This window comes from Heliangelus exortis, chromosome 1 (genome assembly GCF_036169615.1).
Source record: "Heliangelus exortis chromosome 1, bHelExo1.hap1, whole genome shotgun sequence".
In the NCBI taxonomy this organism is placed as follows: domain Eukaryota; kingdom Metazoa; phylum Chordata; class Aves; order Apodiformes; family Trochilidae; genus Heliangelus; species Heliangelus exortis.
In genome coordinates this window covers 19,432,934-19,454,166 of record NC_092422.1, presented here as the reverse complement: position 1 = coordinate 19,454,166, position 21,233 = coordinate 19,432,934, and the positions used below count along the sequence as shown (strand labels likewise).

General features: G+C 36.0%; 1 protein-coding gene across 7 annotated transcripts in view; it reads right to left on the bottom strand.

Moving 5' to 3' along the window:
- NUP58 (nucleoporin 58) overlaps positions 1-21,233 on the bottom strand; it is a 39,339-nt gene that overhangs the window by 6,506 nt on the left and 11,600 nt on the right. For all 7 annotated transcript variants that reach the window (XM_071736152.1, XM_071736102.1, XM_071736113.1 and 4 more), the window contains 6 exons: positions 20,151-20,230; positions 19,377-19,495; positions 16,403-16,485; positions 12,529-12,730; positions 6,605-6,703; positions 3,697-3,792 (listed from right to left, as the gene is read on the bottom strand). In XM_071736152.1, coding sequence (XP_071592253.1) covers positions 3,697-3,792; positions 6,605-6,703; positions 12,529-12,730; positions 16,403-16,485; positions 19,377-19,495; positions 20,151-20,230 — 679 coding nt within the window. The remainder of the gene's footprint in view (positions 1-3,696; positions 3,793-6,604; positions 6,704-12,528; positions 12,731-16,402; positions 16,486-19,376; positions 19,496-20,150; positions 20,231-21,233) is intronic.

The window sequence follows — 21,233 nt, the reverse complement described above, 5'->3', positions numbered from 1 at the left end:
TTACACCACTATCCACGTAATGGTAGCACCTGAAAGCCCCACTGAAACTGTAAAATCAAGAACCATAACTCAAGTTCTCAGTCTAAATACATAATGGGTATGTAAGGTGGAAGGCAAAGCAGGAGACCCAAACGCCTTGTTCTCTCACTTGTTACTGATAGTTTGGGTCAAGAATTACTTCCAAACCTAACAAACTATTCGTCCTATGTGGGGACCTGCTGGGTTATACACAGTGTTGCCAAGAAAATCCCCATTATCTACACTCTAGTATCTGCAGTCCTTCAATGTGCAGCTCCTGTACTCATTGCCAATGTAACAAGTGTGAAGATCTAGAATGTGACTAATGATAATTGTTCGTTAGTATCTTGTCTAAATTTTGTGGATTAATTTGTTTCTCTTCCTAGGATGTAAGGGCTAAGTCTGAACACCAAGTAAGATTTTTAGAAGAAACTTTCTTCATGAGGGAGTCTCATGAATGAACAAAATCCATAACGAGCAAAACTTGTTCTCAGTAAGTTACCTTTTTACTTCAAGTATGTATCTGAGGTAACAGGTAAGTATTGCTTCTTGTAGAAAACGTGAATGTCATTCATAATAAAGCTGTATGTGATCTACAGTGTCAGAAATCCAGCAGGCAATAATAAAGTGTTCATGAATGACCTCCACTTAGCTGCTTCTAGGTAGATTATTTTGAAGCATGCATGGAATGCAGTCTGAGCTTTACTTCTATATAGATTAAGAAAGAGATGCATTAACCCTGTGATAAAAGGCTAAGATGCTTGTTTATTTAGATACAGCCTGGAAAGTAGCAGCTATTGTATTAGAAATACCATTCAGGGTGGGAAGTGTAGAAAAGCAGAAACAAAGTTAATGTAAATGGCTTTGTCCTGTCATGGCAGCATAACAAGGCCACAATCTCAAGTTCTTTTCTTAAAAGTAAACGAAACCTAAAGCAGGATATTCAAATGAAAACTCTTCAGGAAAAAGCCCTGAATAAGGTATACATTTGGTCTTATTTCTGCTGCAAGGAAAAAGAATCAGTCATGGAATAGCTCAGTTCTAGAAGGAAGAGACAAAGTCTGGAGCCACAGCTGAAATGAGATCAACTATTTCTTTGGGAAATTAGTATTACTTCTATGTAAACAATTAGTTGCAGAAAGCAAACAATCTGCCCTTTGATGACAGACTTAGCATGTCTCTGAAGGACCTTAGACCACACTTCACTCATTAGGGTTTTGCATCTGTTTCAGTCAGCCTTTTAGACAGCTAAACTAAGCATGAGATACAAACATCCCCATAATTGTATTTTTTTTATTTTAACCCTACAGAGACAAACAGCAGTTCAGCAGATCTCAGAGGCAATCTATTTCCTTCAAGAAGCCCCATGCCACAATAGGTGCTCTAAATCAAAGAGGATTTCCAGCACACTTTTGACAATTCACTGTAGCCTCTGTATTTAAAAGCTGCTCAGAGTTACACATGGGTTATATGCTGGTTCATTTTTCAGCAGTATGAGTATGTCTAGCCATGATCCCACTTAATTTTCTTCTATCCCGTGTACTAAGGCTGCTATTCTTCAATTAAAAAAATGTCTCCCCCACAAAAATTTCAACTCTGCTCTTCAAATCTTATCTAGCATCTGTTTTCACAAAAACTGTGTTACACCCAACTGATCTGAACTTTAGATCTATAAATCAAAAGTTTTTATTTCCTTATCACATCACTTCAGGAATCCTAATGCTCTTTACAACATCTGACTGAAATCAGTCTCTTTGGTTGCCATCAAATGAGTAATAGTAGAAATTAAACAGGATTTTATTTGCAGTCAGCTCTCCACAGTGTCTGTGTTTGAGGGAAGTCTGAGACCCTTGTTTCAGCTCACAACTGTGTGCACTGAAGGAACTGAGAGAAGACTTTTCATCTGCTGACATGGTGGACACAACTGCTCCTGTACTAAGCCAAATTTACTGTTAGAAGATGCTCAAGTATCTTCAGAGAACTTGGAATTTCCTCCTCAGACACAGAAACTGAAATTGGGAAGAGCAGCAATACCACTGGAAACATTTTCAAATATTTTTAAAGCAATTAAATCTAACTAATAACTTTACACTTAACAGAAGCAGTTTGGGGATCTATAGTTTTCAATATAAAATAAGAACAAAGTGATGAACATGTGGAGGAGACCTGAGATAACTGAAAACTTCATTTCATTTGGTCTAACCACCCTGACTGCTGGAGAGTAGGGGCACTGCCACCATGACAAAGCCTGGTTTGAGGAATACAGTGAAATGACATCTAAATTGTGTCTGCACATCACCAACATAGTTAAGACAGACTTGCTGTGTACTTTGGTTTGACCCATTAGTGGTGGACAACTGGTCCAGTTGTCCAACTACATACAATGAGTTTTCTATTTATATTTTTAAATATACTAAAAACTAAATTATGTACTTTGTAACTTAGCCACTGCAATACTTTTATATAAATGTTAATAACAAGTAATTTAATAAAGGCTCTGTAAAAATAAGCTACAAGATAAAAACATATGCAAAGTAAGTTTCCTACTTGTTTCTGGTTAAAAATTAAGCAAAAGAAGGCTGATGCTTAAACACTGCATATTGCAAAATCAGAGATGTTATATCAAGAATTTACTAGGGTGTTACACATCTGTGAATGTTACACAGCCAGTTTAGTGAGCTATTTCCACCTCATAATGCAATGCTTCATGTACTTTACAGGCCTTACCTGACAGCTTAACTCATCACTAACCAAGCTAAAAACAAAACTAAAAGTATGGCATCTAGCAAGACACTGCTCCAGGATAATGTACTGGACACTTACTAATAAGTACCAGCCCCTTGTATGTGGATTAAAAAAAAAACAACAAACTGCTAAAGAAGAAACATGCTACCAAAAAAAGCCAGTCCCAGGAAACATGATGCACCTTTGCTCTCTTTTTGAAGAGAGACAGACTATAGTAATCTATTTGCCTCAAAATCAAACTCCAATTTAAAATGTAAACAGAGATGCAAGCTTATTATTATAAGCTCATTGTTATCATTATTATATTGCAAGCAGTAATATTTCAGGCATTTGAGTTTAGAGACAGTTGCATCCATATTTTTGTTTTCTCATCACCAAGAAAATTAAACTAAAATGTCAAAGGAGTAGTTCATTGCCACATAAATTAAGACAATGAATTACAGATATACAGAGAGGTATGATACCTGTAACTTACTATTCATATAGAAAGGATAAGCAGATAAATAGTTTTAAGGAAACCTTCTGGGCTTCTAAAAAGTAATTTTAACGCTACTTGTAAATATGAGAAGTCAATTTAGTGGTATATTTGTCACAAATTTATACACTGATTTCAATAGCTCAGTAACTGTATAGCCCATGAAGCCAAGTAGTAACTGTATTTCTCTGCTTCAGACTGTATCTGATCCAATCTCATCTCCTGTTCTTGTCCTATTTAGACAAAGTGAAAAACAATGCTTGTGCAATACCATCTACTCAGGAGACTTTTAACAGAATCTAAAAACTGCTCTGAAAAGCAAATAGTTACTTCAATGGTTTTATACACATGCAACCTCAATTACATTTGTTTCAGTACCTTTTTTAGACTGAGTGCAGCAGTTTGATTATAACACTTTTGCTTTAAGATAAACTTGAATTCAGGAGAAACAAACCAACCTGCACTTAGACTTCCTGATGGTTTAGTTGTAGTTCCAAACCCAAATGATGATGCTCCTGTGGCACTGCTTCCAAAGGCAGAGCTACTTCCAAATCCTAATAGAATAACAGTAAAGACATACAACAAAAAATTACAGACATAGCAATTAAAGACATAGATGTTTTGGACAAGTATTAAAGCCTCAAACATGATCCTAACCATTATTTGGTAAACAAATCATCCTAAAATTGTTGCCTCAAGAGTATTTTATTCTTAACGCAGCCTTGTGATGTGAAAGCAGTGCAAAGAGGAAAGCACTGGAGAAAAAAAAAAAAAATATCTTCCCTTCAAAATACAAAACTAAGTGAAAGAAAATCTTCATACAAGATGAACTATCAGAGCTTACGAATTGACTATAGAAATGCTGCTAAATTGGCAAGAAAATGGTAAACAAATAGGCCAAAACTATGAAAACTCTGATACAAGTCATGTGACTTCTATTACAGAAAGTTACAATCTTCATTTGTAACTCCAGAAGAAAAACTCTGTATGCTTAAAGCAGAGTAGCCAGTTTCTTGAGTTTACATGTGACTTTTTTCAGAATCAGTTCACCATAAGGTTATTTGGAATCAGCTTTATCTAGGAAACCATAATATAGGTCTAAACCAAAACAGAAATAGAATTTCTTAACATTTAATAGAAGAAATAATCATGTAATGGTCAGCTGTATATACAGCTGTAATAAAACTAATTCTGTTAATTTTGTTATTGACATTTGAAATGTTTATTATTATAAGATTACAATTTGTGTTATTAATGTGAGATCATGTCAAAGGAAAAGTTGGAATTTCCAGTTTGAGACAGAGGTCAGACAAAATGAACAGAATCAGAAATACATTCTCTGATTTTAGGTGTCTTCAAAGGCTTTCAAAAAGACACTATTTATATTTGTGGAAATTATGCCCTTATCTTAAGTTTCAGGTAGCAGTGAAAATACTTGTGTTCTACTGCAAATTGAGCTTTTATCATTCCTTTAGAGAAATTAAAGAAATAATAAAATTAGTACTGATTGAACAAACTATCTGAAGCAGTGTTTGCTATTCGATTTAAAAACTGCAGAAGCCTTAAGAGTTTTAAAGGTATATACAGGCAAATATCACTTGAATGTAAGATAGTTTAACTGATACACTCTTTTGCCCTGTCAAGTTTGAACTGAACTACCAGAAGTCAGGCAAGATGTCTGCAAATATTTAATGAAGTGTAGGATCTATAAGCTACCTATATACTTAAAAGTAAGAGCCTTCGTGTTTACCACTGACAAAATTCAAAGAACGTTCGTGTTGGAAAGAGAGAAAATTTCCCCAATCAAAATGCTGTTTCAAAAGCATACATTAAAAATTGTCTAGTTAAAAGTATCAATCTAAGATTTAAAAAAAAAAATTAAAAAGCCTTAAAAATTCACTTTAATTTGTTTCCAAGAGCACACCTGTAGGATGCTTTGCATATATATATTCCTTTGTTACTCTACACTTGCTTCTGTCAGATAGTCTTCTTGATTTGTCAAGACACAAATTTTGCAAATTAATATAGAAGAGGTAAAATGGAAGCAAATACCTTCCTAAGCAGAGAACTAGCAAAAAAAGAAGTTATGCCTCTATAACAAGACTAAAAGCAACTGTCTATCAATTTAAATGCAAATGTTCTTTAATTTATATTAGCAAGACTAGTGAACATATATAAACAGCCTACAACTGGTTGAAAAGGAAGAATTTCACAAGGGATTTTTAAAGTATTTAAACCATTGTGGGAATGACCTGGTAAGTATTTTCCTTCTAGCCCGTTATTCTCAGTTATTTTTCCTGTTTTAGGTGTAAAGATTCTTTTACTTGAAAAAGCTTAAAATCTGATGAGAATGGTCACTGGTATAAAGACAATTTGAAGATAATTTAAGGTAAAACTGATGTAACATTGAAGTACATTGTTCCAATACTGGGTGATGTTTAATTAAAATACATTACAACAGTGACTGACATGCTCAGCTCATAAAAAGGCAAAATGTAGTGATGTGGACTGAGGCTGCAGAGAGAATGTAACAAGAAAAAACACAACACATTAAGTTTGTGCTCAGCAGATGTAACCATTTTCTTTGCAGAGCTCACACAAAAGCTTCAGAAGACACTGGAGTCTTTTTACTTGCACTGTAGGAACCCCTGAACTACATAGCTATGAAATTTACATGCAGATTAGATTCTATTTATAACTTAGATTCTACTTGAAATTCTACTACTGAGAATTTGTAACATGTAATTTTAAAGGTATACCTAATTTATTTTTTTTTACTACCACATACTCTTTAAAGTCATGTGTCCTCTTGGAATATATTCTACGAGTATTTTAGTACTTATTTTTCCCCTTACTTTCAAATATTTCTTTTTCAGCTTGAGGTGAGTTTTTTCACCTTAGCACTGAGGGACAGCATGACAGACAAGGCAAGTATGTTTCAGCAAGCAGGATCCCATATTCCCATCTTAATCCAAGCAGATGAGTCCCTGTAGTTAGCAGTTGAACATTCAGGTGGAAAAGTCCCATGGACTATCTACAGCATGATCAATGCCTCAGGTGTCTAACTCTGATCTATGTAAAATTAAGTCAAGTTGTAGTTATAAAAGGATGCACTTCATGTACTTCCCTAGCTTTAAGAACAGAACTTCTATGTGATTACTTCATCCTGTTCATCCTTGCTTTTCACCACTATGGCTCGTTACCCTCAGCAACTCCTGCAAGCCATGAAGTCTGGAAAGCTCATATTGCCAAATTATAAGGTCTTTCTCTGAAACAGGTCATCCTCTTAGTGGAGTTAAAGGACTGCAAGAGATTCAGATGTGCTGTATAATAATTCAATGAAAGATTAGAAAAGTTAAAGTGTACCTCCAAGGCTTGAAGAACCTAAGCCACTTGATTGCAAGCCAGTGCCAATACCTGAGCCGAATGGCGTTCCAAAACTAACTCCCAGAGATGGCTGTGCCCCTGGTATAAAAAAAATGAGAACAAAACTTGCCTTACTCTTTCATAGTAAAGAGGTCCTTTATTTATTTATTCAAGTATTCGATAATGTGAACATTATTGCTTTCACAACAAATCACATTAAGATCCCAAACTTTACCTCACCAAAATTTCTCACTTAACTGCCTCTACATCCACCTGGTAAAAAAAAAAAATCCAAGAAAACACTGAACGGAATAAGGTGAAACTAGTCAACATTCATAACATGACAATATAATTTAGCATGTTTAAAAGTTAACTAGTCTCACCTTTTAAAGTTTAAAACATTAATCAAAACCTTGAGAGAACTCACAGGTAACAATGTTTGGCTACCTGTATTAATGCAGTCAAAATAAGGGAAAACCTTAAGACCAGAACTGGCACTATTGTAGCTAAAACTGTATTACACAAAGTAATTTAATAGAAAGGAATCTAAAAAGCTATTCAAGTATTTCATCCAAATTTAAATAGAACACTAAGATAAAAAACAAGACAATGACTTTATTTTATTAAATTTATTGTTCATTTTTAAGCAAGTCAATTACACAGTAACATGACAATTCAATTCTTTTCCACACAAGTGATAACTGAGTTCTGTTAAGCTCTGCTACATAACACCATTCAATAAGGTAAACTAGTCAAACCACCTGTTTAAATAAACATTTACAAAAGGCACAGTTCTGTGTACCTTAATGAATTAGATACATTCAAAATTTCAGAGTCAGAGTTTGTCCCATAATTAAAAAAGCTGACAGTACTTTCCCTGCATTTTCATACTAAGATGCAGGACTGTCAAAAAACATTTTCAGTCTGCCAAGATAAAATTTACAGTCTCAGTTGTTTGGTTTTTTTTACCTTGGGAATAAAGAATCAACTTGCTAGCCCATTACTAACACATTTAAAAATAATTAATTCTGATAAATAATATATTTGACAATTTTCACAGTACAATTTTATATTCCTGTCTCTCAAACAGTTTTCAGTGCACTAGTTAAAAAAGTTTAACCATTGAAGATAAAATACAGTGCCAAACTCTTAATCCACAGACATTCACACCTTTCCTCAAGATAGCCTTCTTCATCTTTGAACATACTTTTATGTTCTATATCTGTAAAAGTGATGAATTATTCAAATATTAAAGCTCAGGTTATTTCAGTCGTTTTCCTAAAACATTATCCATTTGGTCTTATTTTCAATCAAAACTCCTTCCTTAACACTACATTTCCTATTACTTATATTCATCTAGAATTCTAAAATGTAAATATTTCAAGCTTTTAAAATAATTTCAGTATTTGAAGATTTAAATGGAAAATAATTTTGAATCAAGTGAAAGGCACTGTATATTGACAGTTAACATTTTTGCAAGGAACACAATTTTTGTGATCCAAGCTAAATGATATCTGTATACTCAAAGTAGTGTTGAACTAAATTTTAAGGGCAACTAAAGTTTTTAGTTTTCATTCTCTGCTTAGCAGGGAACAGTCGGGAAACCAAAGCTATTTTTCAACTAAAAAGCATCAGATGTTGCAATTACAGATTTTCACATAAATTTCAAACTAAACTTGTTTACATCCAGTTTAAATACTGGTACATCTACCTAGCAGCTCTTTAGAAAGAAGAAAATTCTTGTCAATAGAAAGAAACAAAAAGGCTACACAAAATTAGTCATCTAAGAAACTTAAAGAACCCAAAAACATATATCCAGTTCCTTCTTAAGTGCACAGGTTTCTATCTCAGTAGGAGGCACTATTAGTGGAAGACATTAAAACAAAACACTACAGTCCTCCAGGCCAAGCTCTTTACCATATGCAACATGCTTTTTAGAGCCAGTAAAAAATATGATTCTAAAACACCTCAGATGATATAAAACAAGATCTTATGCCTTAGGCTAACAAGCTTTTAATTGAGCAACAGCATATGATATTTATTGATTTTGTACCATAATGTTCCAAAGGCATCATTGCTATTTATAGTTCTTGTAAGTAAACAATTTTCAATAGCAAAAAAACTAGTAATAAAGATTCTTCAATGCCAAAAGTACTAGCAAAAAATTGGCACTTCTGGCTATTATAGGTATGAGACAAATTCTTTGTAACAAGTATTTTAACATTTTAAAATTTGATATATTTGCCCAGTAGAGCATTTCAGTTTAATGAACAGGACCTACTACAAAGAGTCAGGACGAGTCAGCCAGATTTCCTAAAGTGACATTCTGTATTTTTTTTTTAAATCACAGCTGGTCCTAACAGTGAACAAATTCAGTATCACAAATTAAATCTGATTGACTAAGTATACACTGACTAAGTTTAACCAAGGTGGTATCAAATTACACAACAAGATTAAGTGCTATAAAGATTTCAGCATCCTTTCCCATTAGCACTTCAATCTCACATGAAGACAAGTCAAAATATAACAAAGTGCACTAACAGCTTAATAATGCTTTGACTAACTCTGCACTTCACCAGTTAAGGAGAGAGCAACCAAGCTGCTGTTGTTGGGGAGGGGGCTTTATTTTTATAGCAGGAAAGGTAAGCTTTTCTTCAGAAAAGTTTAAAGACAACTTACTCTTAACAGAAAAACATCAGATTAAGCCTCATGCATTTACAGCTCTTAGTTCACTAGGCTTTAACTTCCTTTAAAAATATTTTACTTCAGCCTCACCAATAACAATAGGTAGACTAAGAACCATCATTTTAACTTCCATGCTGTTCCAGATTGCTCAGGCAAGCTGCAGGTGAGGCAGTGGTTAAAACTCTAGCTGCTCCTGCAGGAAAGCTTGCCTAGCCTCAGCTACCACCAGTAAAGTTCACAGACAAGACAAGCATAATTTTAGTAACTAACTTCATAAAACTGCACAAAAATTGTGCTTCAGTGTGCACACCACAGTCCTGGTGTGTGGATTATCCATCCCAGGAGACCAGTGGAGTGCATCTTTGCTCCCTTTGCTCCATCTGGCCAGGATCCACTGACTTTATTTATTTCCATGGAATCCAGGCATCTTGGCATACAGAGAGAACATAAGTAGGGTACATATCTACACCCAGGAACTGAGGAAACGTTCCCTGATCACACAACTTAGATGTAGCTACTAAACCTTTGACTTCTGAACTGAAATTTAAAATAAATTATCTTTTCCAAAGAACAGTAACTAACTAAATTAATACTATGAAACAGATTTAACCATGTAAACATCAAGTATTTTTTAGAAAGAGACTAACCATCTTGATCCCTCAATACTAGAGTACCGCATATTAGATTTTAGTAAAAAACTTTAAAGCCCAGATTAATTTCCTTGTTTTATTCTTATTTTCAAGAACAGCAACAGCAGGTCAGATATTATTACACAGACACCTCCTCTTCCCCTTCATATACACCTCACTTCATGGTCTATTTTTCTCATGACCTTCTACCATCCCTTGTCTATCCCACTCTTCAGGATCTAAATCTTGCAAAGAAATGTGTGATTTTAAATTCTAGGTGATAGTTTATCAATTTCATAATAACAAGGTTAAAACATTCAAACATTTTCAGTTTTACTTTTGCAAATGGTCATCTGAAAACTCAAGGAAAAGGAAATGAAGAGGAAGCACTAAAGGCTCCTGCAAAGCTGAAAGAATATTCTCCTTTTCCATTGAGAGGAAGAAAAAAAAAAGTGGCAAACTCAGTCCAAAGCTAAGAAGTTTCAGGTAAGTTTTTGGGAGAAAGTCAAACACAGAAATCAGTAATTTAGGAAAGCTGTGGAATTTTCCTTTATAGAAAGCTTTTAGGACTTTAAGCTCTCTCTGGAATAGTTCAGGCCTTAATAATCCATAATACTGCATTTGAGCTAGAGGAACAGAAATGATTACTTGTAGTTCTATCTAACCCTATTTTATGAGTTTTAAAGACTCTAAGTGACACTCAAAATGTAAATCTGTTTTTCTCCAGGTCCTCCAATGAGTTGCATGCAAGATAATATTCCAGCTGAGTAAGATGTAAACAAACTGCTGTCTATTTTTGTTGGCATGTTTGACATAAGTTAATGGCTTTGTTCTACCTGCATCATTCTTGTAGTTGGCACATTTTGTGGTTTTTGAAATACTCAGTAAAAACAACCAACAAAAAAACCCCCACTTAAACTCAATCTGCACACAGTCCCATTTGCTCCTTTCACTACAAAATACCTCAGGGTGTTACCTTAACTCCAGTGTGCTGGTACAGGCCAATTCTGCCATCTCCCCACCCCCTTCACTCCTTCTAGAGAGCACATTCACAAAGTCATGCCCTAAGTGGCATCAATTTACTAAAGTTATTAGCAGTTCTTTAATCTGGACTACAAAGACTACATTCAAATCCCTCCCCTGACTCATAAAAATGCAGGTATAACTTTAAATGTAACATCCCAAGTATCTGACTTTCATACCCAACTAATCCTGTAATGACCCTGGAGAGTATTAAAAAATAAAGCAACAAAACAAAATATGAGACAAGGAGAAAGATGGAGAGGGAACTACTTTGGTAACATTAGGCTGCACAAGCTACACTTCTATCTGTTAAAAACTGTGAAGTGTGACATTACATTGTCTCATGTTTTGTTTTAAAACAGTGTTTTGCAGATGTCACTTCAACAGAATTTTCATGGATTAACACAGCAGCAATGGAAGACTATGGTCTACAACAGAAGTTTAGAAAAGAAATTTAATGATGACAATTTTTGTTTTTTATTGTGCTCAAAATGTTCTGGTGTATTTTTCTTTTAAACCCATCTTAAGGGCCAGGGCTGGAAGCTCACTATGCTCTCCTTTTATGGAGAAGGCAAGGACAAGCCAGTAACTTGTCAAACTTAGGGCAGTTGCTGCATAGGCCTCAAATTAAGGTAATTCAAAATATGACTGCTATTATAAGAAATGAGAAGGAAAAGGTGCCAAGCTGACTCTCAGTACACCTATGATAAATACTTTTGTAGAAAAAAAAAAGGCAGAATTAAATTAATAAAGCTTTTCATAATTTGCTGACATAGACATATCCACAGTCAAGTGAAATTGAAAGGAATTTATCTTATTTCTGTAAGATGTTTAAATATTAATTCAATTACCTACATTCAGGAATCCCTCCCTGACAAGCCTTGGTTAGTATAACATCATCAACTAAGATGACTTGTAATTTCCTTTGCCATACATATGCATTCAATAGCAGTGGGTCATGCATTTCCTCTGGTTCCTCTTACACACACAGAACCACTGATCCACTCTACTTTCTCTAATACCTATTTGCCACAGCAGAATGGACAGCAAAAACTGTTCAACCATTGCTCTGACAAAGGAGTTGGCTGCAGAATAATAAGCCAGGCCTTTGTCTTCTTGTCCTACAGATGTCTGCTCCACTATCCTTCCTGTTCTACAGCATTTTTCATTTTACAGTTCTAAAGTGCTATATAAAAAAGCATTACTAATTTTACATAAAAAGGTCATATGCATTTAGATATTCTCTCCTCACCAATTTGAAATAATTTACTATAACCATACAATTCTGAAAAGAGGCTATACTATGTGTATTTAGAGATGTTACTTAAGAGTGAACTCACATTCCAAGGGGTAAGTTAGAACAATACAGTAAATGTCACTATTACAAGTAAATTCACAAGATTAAGTATCTGTTGCATGATTATTGCTAAGTCTACCCTGCATTTTTCTATTGGCTATGTATTGATAACTTTGCTCATCACAATGTTTAGATTTTTAGTCTAACACAAAGGAAGACTTCATAGAAAATTTTACACAAATTTACTATTGTCGTAACACAAATAATCTATAACTTGAATGCACTCAGACCTGTAGCAGGCTGTTGCTGCTGAGTAAGTGTTGCAGCCATGGCAACGGCTGCTGCATTTGGTATGTTGCTGAAAGGGGTGGGTCCAGTGGTTACACGTGGCGCGCTCTGCCACTTCTTGGCTTCTGTTCGTCTTGCCTCAAACACATCCATGGCATCTCCCAGAAAGGTTTTCCTGTAGCCAAGGTATTGGTCTTTAAGCATCTGAAGGGAGTGGGAGGAAGCCGTTTTAGTGCAGTGTATTTGACAACACCTTAACTTAATAAGAAAAGTGGAATTGAGTTACAACATTTCCTTTAAAAAAACCAACCCTAAACTCAAAAAAATCCCACAACAAAAAAAGCCTTGCACAACCTGAAAAGATTAGTGAGGTTATGAGATGGAGATGTGTTTTGAATCAGCCAGAACAGGTTCCTTGCTTAAATCTGCAAAGCAGTTAAATGTAATATTAGCATAGTGGATGATATAAAAATCTTTCGGAGAAGGTGTAAATCAGCACAACTGCATTTGTTATCACTGTACCAGCTAATGTAAGGGGCAAAATACAGCCACATAACTAGCTTGAGAAATAAAATAACACATTCATCCTTCAGTGCTACCCTTTGGAACATGGAGTCTGCTTTTGCTTCCCTATCACCTCCACCTCTATTCTTTCCTTCCTTTCACTCTTGCATTTCTTAGCACAAAACTAAAAACTACTAGAATTTTAGAATTTATTCTTTATTTCTGATGCATTTCATCAAGGATGTAATGCAGTACAAATGCAATACATCATTCTGCTTTAGACTTACAAACTTGCTATGTCCCATTCCTCTTGCCTATGTCTGTTCACCCTTCAAAACCCCATCTCCTGCAGCACCACCTGGCTTGGCCTGTTCATCATAAGCCATTTCTATCTGCCACAGATGAGGGTACTATGGATCTTGTCAGAAACAAACAGAATGGCTTCAATTAAAGAATCAACAGAATGATTTCTATCCTCTAACAGAGAATCTTTTAAACTAATAGATTTTTTTAAACCAAAGAATAGTAGGCTCAAATGAATTTTATGGAAGACATACTATGTCCTGTGTTCCTGGCTAGGGATATGCTTTGTTTCCATGATGAAATGACAATCCAAAAAATTCTGACTCAGAACTTGAGCCACTGTAATCCTACACCTACCAGCAACAGCAGGAAACAGACAGAAAGAATCACCTCATTATCAATCAGGAGTTCTGTCTTTGCAGAGAAAGGACATTTGTAGAGCTCTGGGATTTAACACAATGCCATACTGACTGCAGTAAGAGCTGACAGAAATGCCACTTGACCCTGTAGAGCAGTTTTCATCTATGCATAATGTTTTAGTGACATTCTTTACCTGAATTGTCCCCAGACACATTTTACTCTTCATTGACTTCGGACACAGGACACACCTCTAATTCATCTTTGAAACAACTAGTCCTGTGCAAAAGACATTTCAGGCCACATTTTCCTATAACTTCAGACCTGTGATTTAAAGCATATATGCAAACCAGAAGGCCTGCTACAGACAGAAGAATGAATTGTGTGCACACCTTTGTCTTCACAAGCCATATCACAATCATCAAATAAGGCAGAGACAGCAGTTTCAAAACTGCTCTCCTCTCCTCTCCTAGCATCTCCTCACTGATAAACTAAAACAGATGGTCAGAATACCAGATCCACTTAAGGAGTACAAGAATTTTTCTTATTTCTGAAGCTTTAGTTAAGATTGTGTCTTCTAAAATGCCAGCCTTCATGTCCACTCAACTAGATTAAATCTCAAAACAATTCCGGAGATCCTCAAACTGACCCCTTAGTTCCAGGTAATAGAATACTCAATAGAATACTCCTTATGCTACAGTGAAGTTTCTTATTAACTGCACTCACAAGGTACTAAAAATAGTATTCACATACTCACAGAGAACCACAGAATCATCACAGTTGGAGAAGACCTTTAAGATCACATCCAACCACCAAACTCCCTCCCCAGTAAAATAAAACAAATCAAAATCAATAACTGTACCATCATGGCCACTACATCATGTCCTCATCTACACAGTTTTTAAATGCTTCCAGGGATGGTGATTCCACTACCTACCTGAGCAGTCTGTTCCAATATCTGACTAGGCTCTCAGTAAAGAAATTCTTCCTCATATCTACTCTAAACCTCTCTTGGATAAACTTCAGGTCATTTTCTCTTATATTATACTTGAGAGAAGAGGCCAGCACCCACCTCCCTTCAATCTCTTTTCAGGTAGTTAAGAGAGCAACAAGGTCTCCTCTCAGCCTCTTCTCCAAACTAAACATTCCCAATTCCCTCAGCCTCTCCTCACAGGACTTGATCTTTAGACCCTTTACCAGCTCAGTTGTCCTTGTCTGAACTCACTCCAGCAACACCATGTCCTTCTTGTAGTGAGGGTTGCAGAACTGAACACAGAACTCAAGGTGCAGCCTCACCAGTGCTGAATACAGAGGCACAATCACTTCCCTTCTCCTCCTGGTCAAGCTGTTCCTGATACAAGCCAGGATGCTGTTGGCCTTCTTAGCCACTTGGGCACACTGCTGGTTCATATTCAGCTGCTGTAAACCAAAAACCTCAGGTCCTTTTCTACTTGGCAGCTTTCAAGCCACTCTTCCCAAGCCTGTAGTGTTGCATTGGGTTGTGGTGACAAAAGTGCAGGACCCAGCACTTGGCCTTCTTTAACCTATTATTGGCCTTGGCCCACTGGTCCAGCCTGTGCAGGTCCCTTATTGCTTATACTTCAATCCAAATCCAGCTCTCCACACTGAAGAACAACTATGGATCACCAAAAGACCACTGCATGAGTTCAACCTACACTCAGACCTCAGAACTGAAGAGTCCAGAAGACAGATACTTTTTGTATAATTCTGCCAAAATTATGAAGGAACTGATATATTCTCTATCTGGTACCAGAACAGAGTTAATAAAGAACAGCAAAAGCATCTGATGGCAGGTAGCTGTACACCTGTGAATATCCATGTTGACAAAAGGAATGCAAGGCAAGGAAGCCTTGTTCATAGGAGATGTTCAGTACTCCTGATCACTGTTCAGGGAAAGTCAAGTTTCAGATTTTTAGAGAACTAGGAACAGTGTGCAGAAGAAGGTTTGAGAAAGAAACAACCTGAAGATTTAGCAGAGCTACTCCCATTAAGGAAATCACTTATTAGAAACAGTCCCAAACACTTGTACTCTTCTGCAAGTTTCACAGTTGTTTTTTTTTGCAACCAAGAAGTGTTCTGATGGTCTGAAGAAAAACAGTGAATTATAGAACAATGAACTGTAATGGAGAATCCAAGCCTGAGTCCATTATGAAAGTAGCCCACAGTAGTTCCTCCTTCCCCCACAAAGATAGGATTTTCCCTCAAAATCAGCTGAAAAATGAAGGAAAGCAGAACACTGTTTTCACCCAAATTCTTTGATACACTGAAAAAATCATACATATGAATACCTACTTTTTTTTTTACTATTTGAGTAAAACCAGACTTAGATCATCTCTGCTGTGATCAGGTCATTGCACAAAATGCAAACAATAGAAGCATGAGCTCAAAGAGATGTTTCAGAAATTGATGAACAATTAAAAAAAAGGAGTTAAATGAAAAACATTTCGTAACCTACACAAACCTATAGCAACTTTTGTTGCTATCCTCACTGTAAGTAAATAATTCAAAAACAGGCTTCAGTTGAACAAAAGTTACTTTTTAAAAACAAAGCCCTTCTGCAGAAAAATTTGAAAATTTCTAAAAGCAGTTAATTTAACAGAAAAAGACACCCTGAAGATATATTGCATTTTCAAAAAGTGAATTTTTGTAGTTCCTTCTCTAAATACACAGCAACACATCAAAACAACATACCTTTACGTTTTCATGTATTGATTGAAGTTGTGCAGCTAAAGCTACAAATGTTTGATAGATTTTCTGCATAGCCATAGACAAATCTGCAAGAGGTACATAAAATATTGATTAGTGATAATCTTAGTACCTGGAGAAAATATTTAGTGTTTATTCCTACCCAATAAGCCCACCCAAAACTTGTGCAGCATGAAGTACAAAAAATCTGCACATCTGTAAGAAATACAGAATTTGAGAGCAATTGGGTGACACAAATCACTCAAGGACTACTTTCTGAAAGTGCTTCCAACTTTACTTTGAAAAGTACTTTTTTCTCAGATTCTTATATACATGGTAATTTTCCTAATGATTCTATAATTCAGCAAAGCTAAATATTATGTAACTTCAGCTAATTATACAGGAACATTTTATCTCATTGAATTTTATATTAATATGGTTAAACCAGGTTTTCTTCTATTTGTTTATACATTCCACTCTCAAAAAATGCTTTTATGAAAGAAGCACTGAAAAAATGCCCCAAAATGGGGACAGAAGAGTGATGAAATGGCCTTTTCACTGTGAAAAAAACCAGCTTCTGCATTTCCTCTGAAGGATGCATACAACTTACTGAAATGCAAACGGCAGCTACAAGATTTTTGAAGATGAGTAAGTCTAGCAATGGTTCTTGAAATGAGAAGGTCTGCCTCTCCATAAGGGAATTTCTCCATTATAATTTGCATTTATTTCTGGAAAAAGAAGAGCTGGGGAATAAATCTTGTGCCAGCCTTCAGGGTTGTAGAGCCAGTAATCTCTAGGAAGTTTCCAAAGCATCACAGAATAGCAGAATTGTTAGGATTGGAAGCTATCTTAAAGTTCAACTTGTTCCAACCCCCTGCATGGGCAGGGACACCTCCCACTAGATAAAGTTGCTCAAGGCCCCATCCAACCTGGCCTTGAACACTCCCAGGGAGAGGACAGCCACAACTTCCCTGGGCAACCTGTTCCAGTGTCTCATCACCCTTCAAAGCAAATTTTTTTCCTTATGTCAAACCTAAATTTCCCCTCTCCAAGTTTTAAACCATTTCCCCTTGTCCTCTCACTATACACCTGTGTAAAAAGCCCTACCCCAGCTTTCTTGTAGGCCCCCTTCAGCTAGTGGAAAGCCACTTTCACAAGAGTTGCAAGAATTTGAAGGAAATTGATTGCTACTGAATACTAGAGATTTCAAAGTTTAAGACATCCCAGGTCACAGTAAAGGAAGTTTCTTCCCTATGGCAAAAGGCCACATATACAATAGTGTTGACCAGGTCACTAGATAATTTACTGACAGTCTGAGCATGCTGACACAACAGATCAGGCTTTGCATACACAAGCAAGGAACCTTTAGATTACAGCAGAAATCACTGAATAAAAGAAAAATAAAAGAGGAAAATCTGTGAAGGCATCCCTCTCACACTATGGCAAGACAAGAAAACCACATGGAAAGACAGAGAGCCCTCAGGCTTCAGACCTTCCATTCTGGAAGCTACACCCAACAGAGTTCTCTGTTTTCTGACATCTGAGGTCCAGAGTCCAGGTACCATCCTGTGATGGCAAGATGTTAAGGATCATATAGCTCAAAATCTCTATAGCTCTTTATTAACTTTAAATCACTGCTTATTGCAGTGCCTGTACCCAAATTGGGCCAAAACATAAGTGTCTGTGATCACAGAAATGGTTACTAACTAGAAAACTACTGTCCAGAGGCCAGCATTTTTTCACCAGAGAGATTTCCCCAATATTGAATGATGTGCTAGCAAACAAAATTAAATTTTCTGTTGGTCAGAGCTTAAGACAATACCAAGACATTCCAAACTAAGGAAAAGTTTCCATTTGTATCTGTAGCTAGTAGAGCAGACATCTTACAATCTCATGGTAAGACAGTCCAGTGTAAAAGAGAAAGTGCCATCTAGCCTTAGACCAGCTGGATGCTGAAGGGGGAGACATGGATATAGGGGATGTCAATGGTCTCACTTCCATGTTTTGTCAAGGTCATCTATCCAGCTCAGAGATTCATAGAAGAAATACTACAAAGCATCTTTCCCAGAAAAGCCATCCTTGTCTCCATGCTGATTTTTTCACAAGACAGTCTTCTGAGAAGAACCTTAGATCTCAGAGTTTACAGGGCAGAAGGAAGGGAATCTCATCTACAACTGTGAAGACACTTCACTATCTTCCATAGGTAAGCTCCTCTGTTGTACAAAGACCTCATCTTAAAATAGCAGGTGGAAAGAAAAGTTGTATTGGTGAAAGGGACAGAGGAAGATGGACAGAAACTGGAGTGAAAACAGATTTCCTTGCTGCTATGTCAACCGTAAGAACAACAGACAAAAGCAAAGAAATAAAAATGGTTTGGAAGCAGAGCAGCAGCAATAGACCAAGCAGTATTGAGCTGAGTAAGGGAGCTTATTTTATTCATCTATAGAAGCTTTCTCCAACATTTATGAGCTCACTAGAAATTGTAAAGAAGCAAAATGCAGATGGATTGAACAGTCAGAAAAGGCAGCACAAAAGCGTATGTTTGCAATACCATGTCATGTATGTGCCCTGGTCCCACTAAGAGCCCCAAGCTTCCATTTCCAGCTTTTGTGCCAGCATCCCAGCTAAATCTAGAGAAAATTCAAGTTCTTTTAAAAGAATGGTGTGTAAGTCAGAGAAAACAAGAGTGTAAAACATACCATGCTTTATTTCCTATCTTTCAGAAATTGTGATTACTGCTACATGCATAGGTACCAAAATTTCTATGCAAAACCAACAAGGCTTACAAATTGCACTCGGAAACTGGATCCATCTTAAAAAACACAAAAGCCTTCATTAATCTTTTAATTCCACATCTTTGCTCTGAGCAACTGCAGAATCTAATGTACAGAAATGTGTTCAGATAAATAAGAAAAACCAACAAAACAAAAGGTTAGTAACTAAGTTTTTCTTACAGGCACAAGATTTAATTTTCATTTACCTTGAGGAGTTATGTGAGAATTATTTGCTTGAGTAGCAAGATGATTTTCCAGCTCTTCTATTTGTTGCCTGTATTGCTGCAACTGTACTTCAAACTGCTCAACCAAGATTCTGAAGTAGCTAGATGAGTAAAACAATGAAATAATATATGAAACTTAACTAGGTTACCAAAATTTTTCAGTATTTTTGATCTGATCTATATTTTCTTTTAATTTATTGCAACAGTTATGTTCCATGACATATGTTCTTGATACCCCTCTACCAGTGGAAAGAGAAAGTGAAGACTAGTTCTCATTTTTATGAGATTGAGATAACATGTATTGAATGCTTCAGAGAATCAATGTTTCATTTCTACTATTAGGCTACAAAAAGGTAAAAAAATCCTGTTACAAAGTTCACAGAATCATAAAATGGTTTGGGTTGGAAGGGACCTTTTTAAAGACATCTAGTCCAACCCCCCCTACAGAGAGCAGGGATATCTTCAACTATATCAGCTTGCTCAGAGCACTGTCCAACCCATCCTTTATGTTTTCAGGGATGGGGCATCTAGCACCCCTCTGGGCAACCTGTGCCAGTGTTTCACTACCCTCATCATAAAAAACTTCATGTCTAGTCTAAATCTACCCTCCTTGTCCTATCACTACAGGCCCTGCTAAAACAAACAGTCTGTCCCCATCAGTTTTTAAGGATCAAAAGGCTACAATAAGGTATTCCCAGAGTATTCTCTTCTCCAAGTTATATGATTGACTATTTTTTGTGAATAACAGTAACTCACTCTGCTGGGGCTGTATTTTCATGCTGGAGACCAGGAGGAGTTTTCTGTGTTCGTAACGCTATTTCTGCGTTCTTTAGCTCCTAAATAGGGAAAATTAATACAAGTAAGTTTCTATGGGAAGTGTTAAAAAAGTAAAATAACTAAAATTCATCTAAAATATTTTCTTTGTGTATTTAAGTTAACACCATTATAGAATCTGACCAGAAATTCTTCAAAGAATAGAGTGCCAGAAAGTTGGAGAGCTGCAAATACAAACAGAAGTTTGGGGAAAGAACAAGCAACAACACATACTGAGAGCCCAAACTGTCAAGTTGGGAAGTTGAGAAAACACTGTGCTAAACTGTCCAAGATAAGATTAATTTCTGGTTTACTTAAAAAATCCTGCTATAATTGAGATCTAGTGGAAAAAAAAAGTCCAGTGCAAGAAAGGGCACACCTAAAAGAAACAGAACAGAAAGGGTTATTTTGCCATATAATAAATATTAACTAGCTAAATGCCTCTTTTTCTATGGAAATTATCTTATTACGCATAATAATTACAGTAATGATTTCTTTTTAACAAATTTTTGTAACTGGCATTAAGAATGTCTCAGTGCCTGGTTCAATCATTCACATGTGAAAATATAAGTAATAAGTTTATTTTCACAGAAAACTGCTGGCAAGGCACAGATATAGAGTATTTCCTTTTGGTATCACAAGGTACAAAGAAACCATTGCCATTTGCACTTGAGAATAAAAACACTTACTTATATAGCAAGTAGCCTTGACACGCCAGATGAAAGGAAAAAGGTAAAGACCGTAACTCAAACTGGATGTACAATTAAGGTGCAGACTGGTGGACAGAACTGTGACCAAAGTTCACTAAATGAACACTAGCACTAGTTAAGATATTTTGGTCCTTGAGACATTGTGGTATTGGTTTTGTTTGTGGGGTTTTTCCATTGTGTTTCTTTTTTGTTGGTTTTTTTTTTAAAAAAAAACAACTCATCACAATAAAACATACTTGCACTTCTGCTGCTCCAGAGTTCAGTGTGTTATTAGAGATGTCTTCACTAGCAGCTGAACACAAACTGAACTACAGTA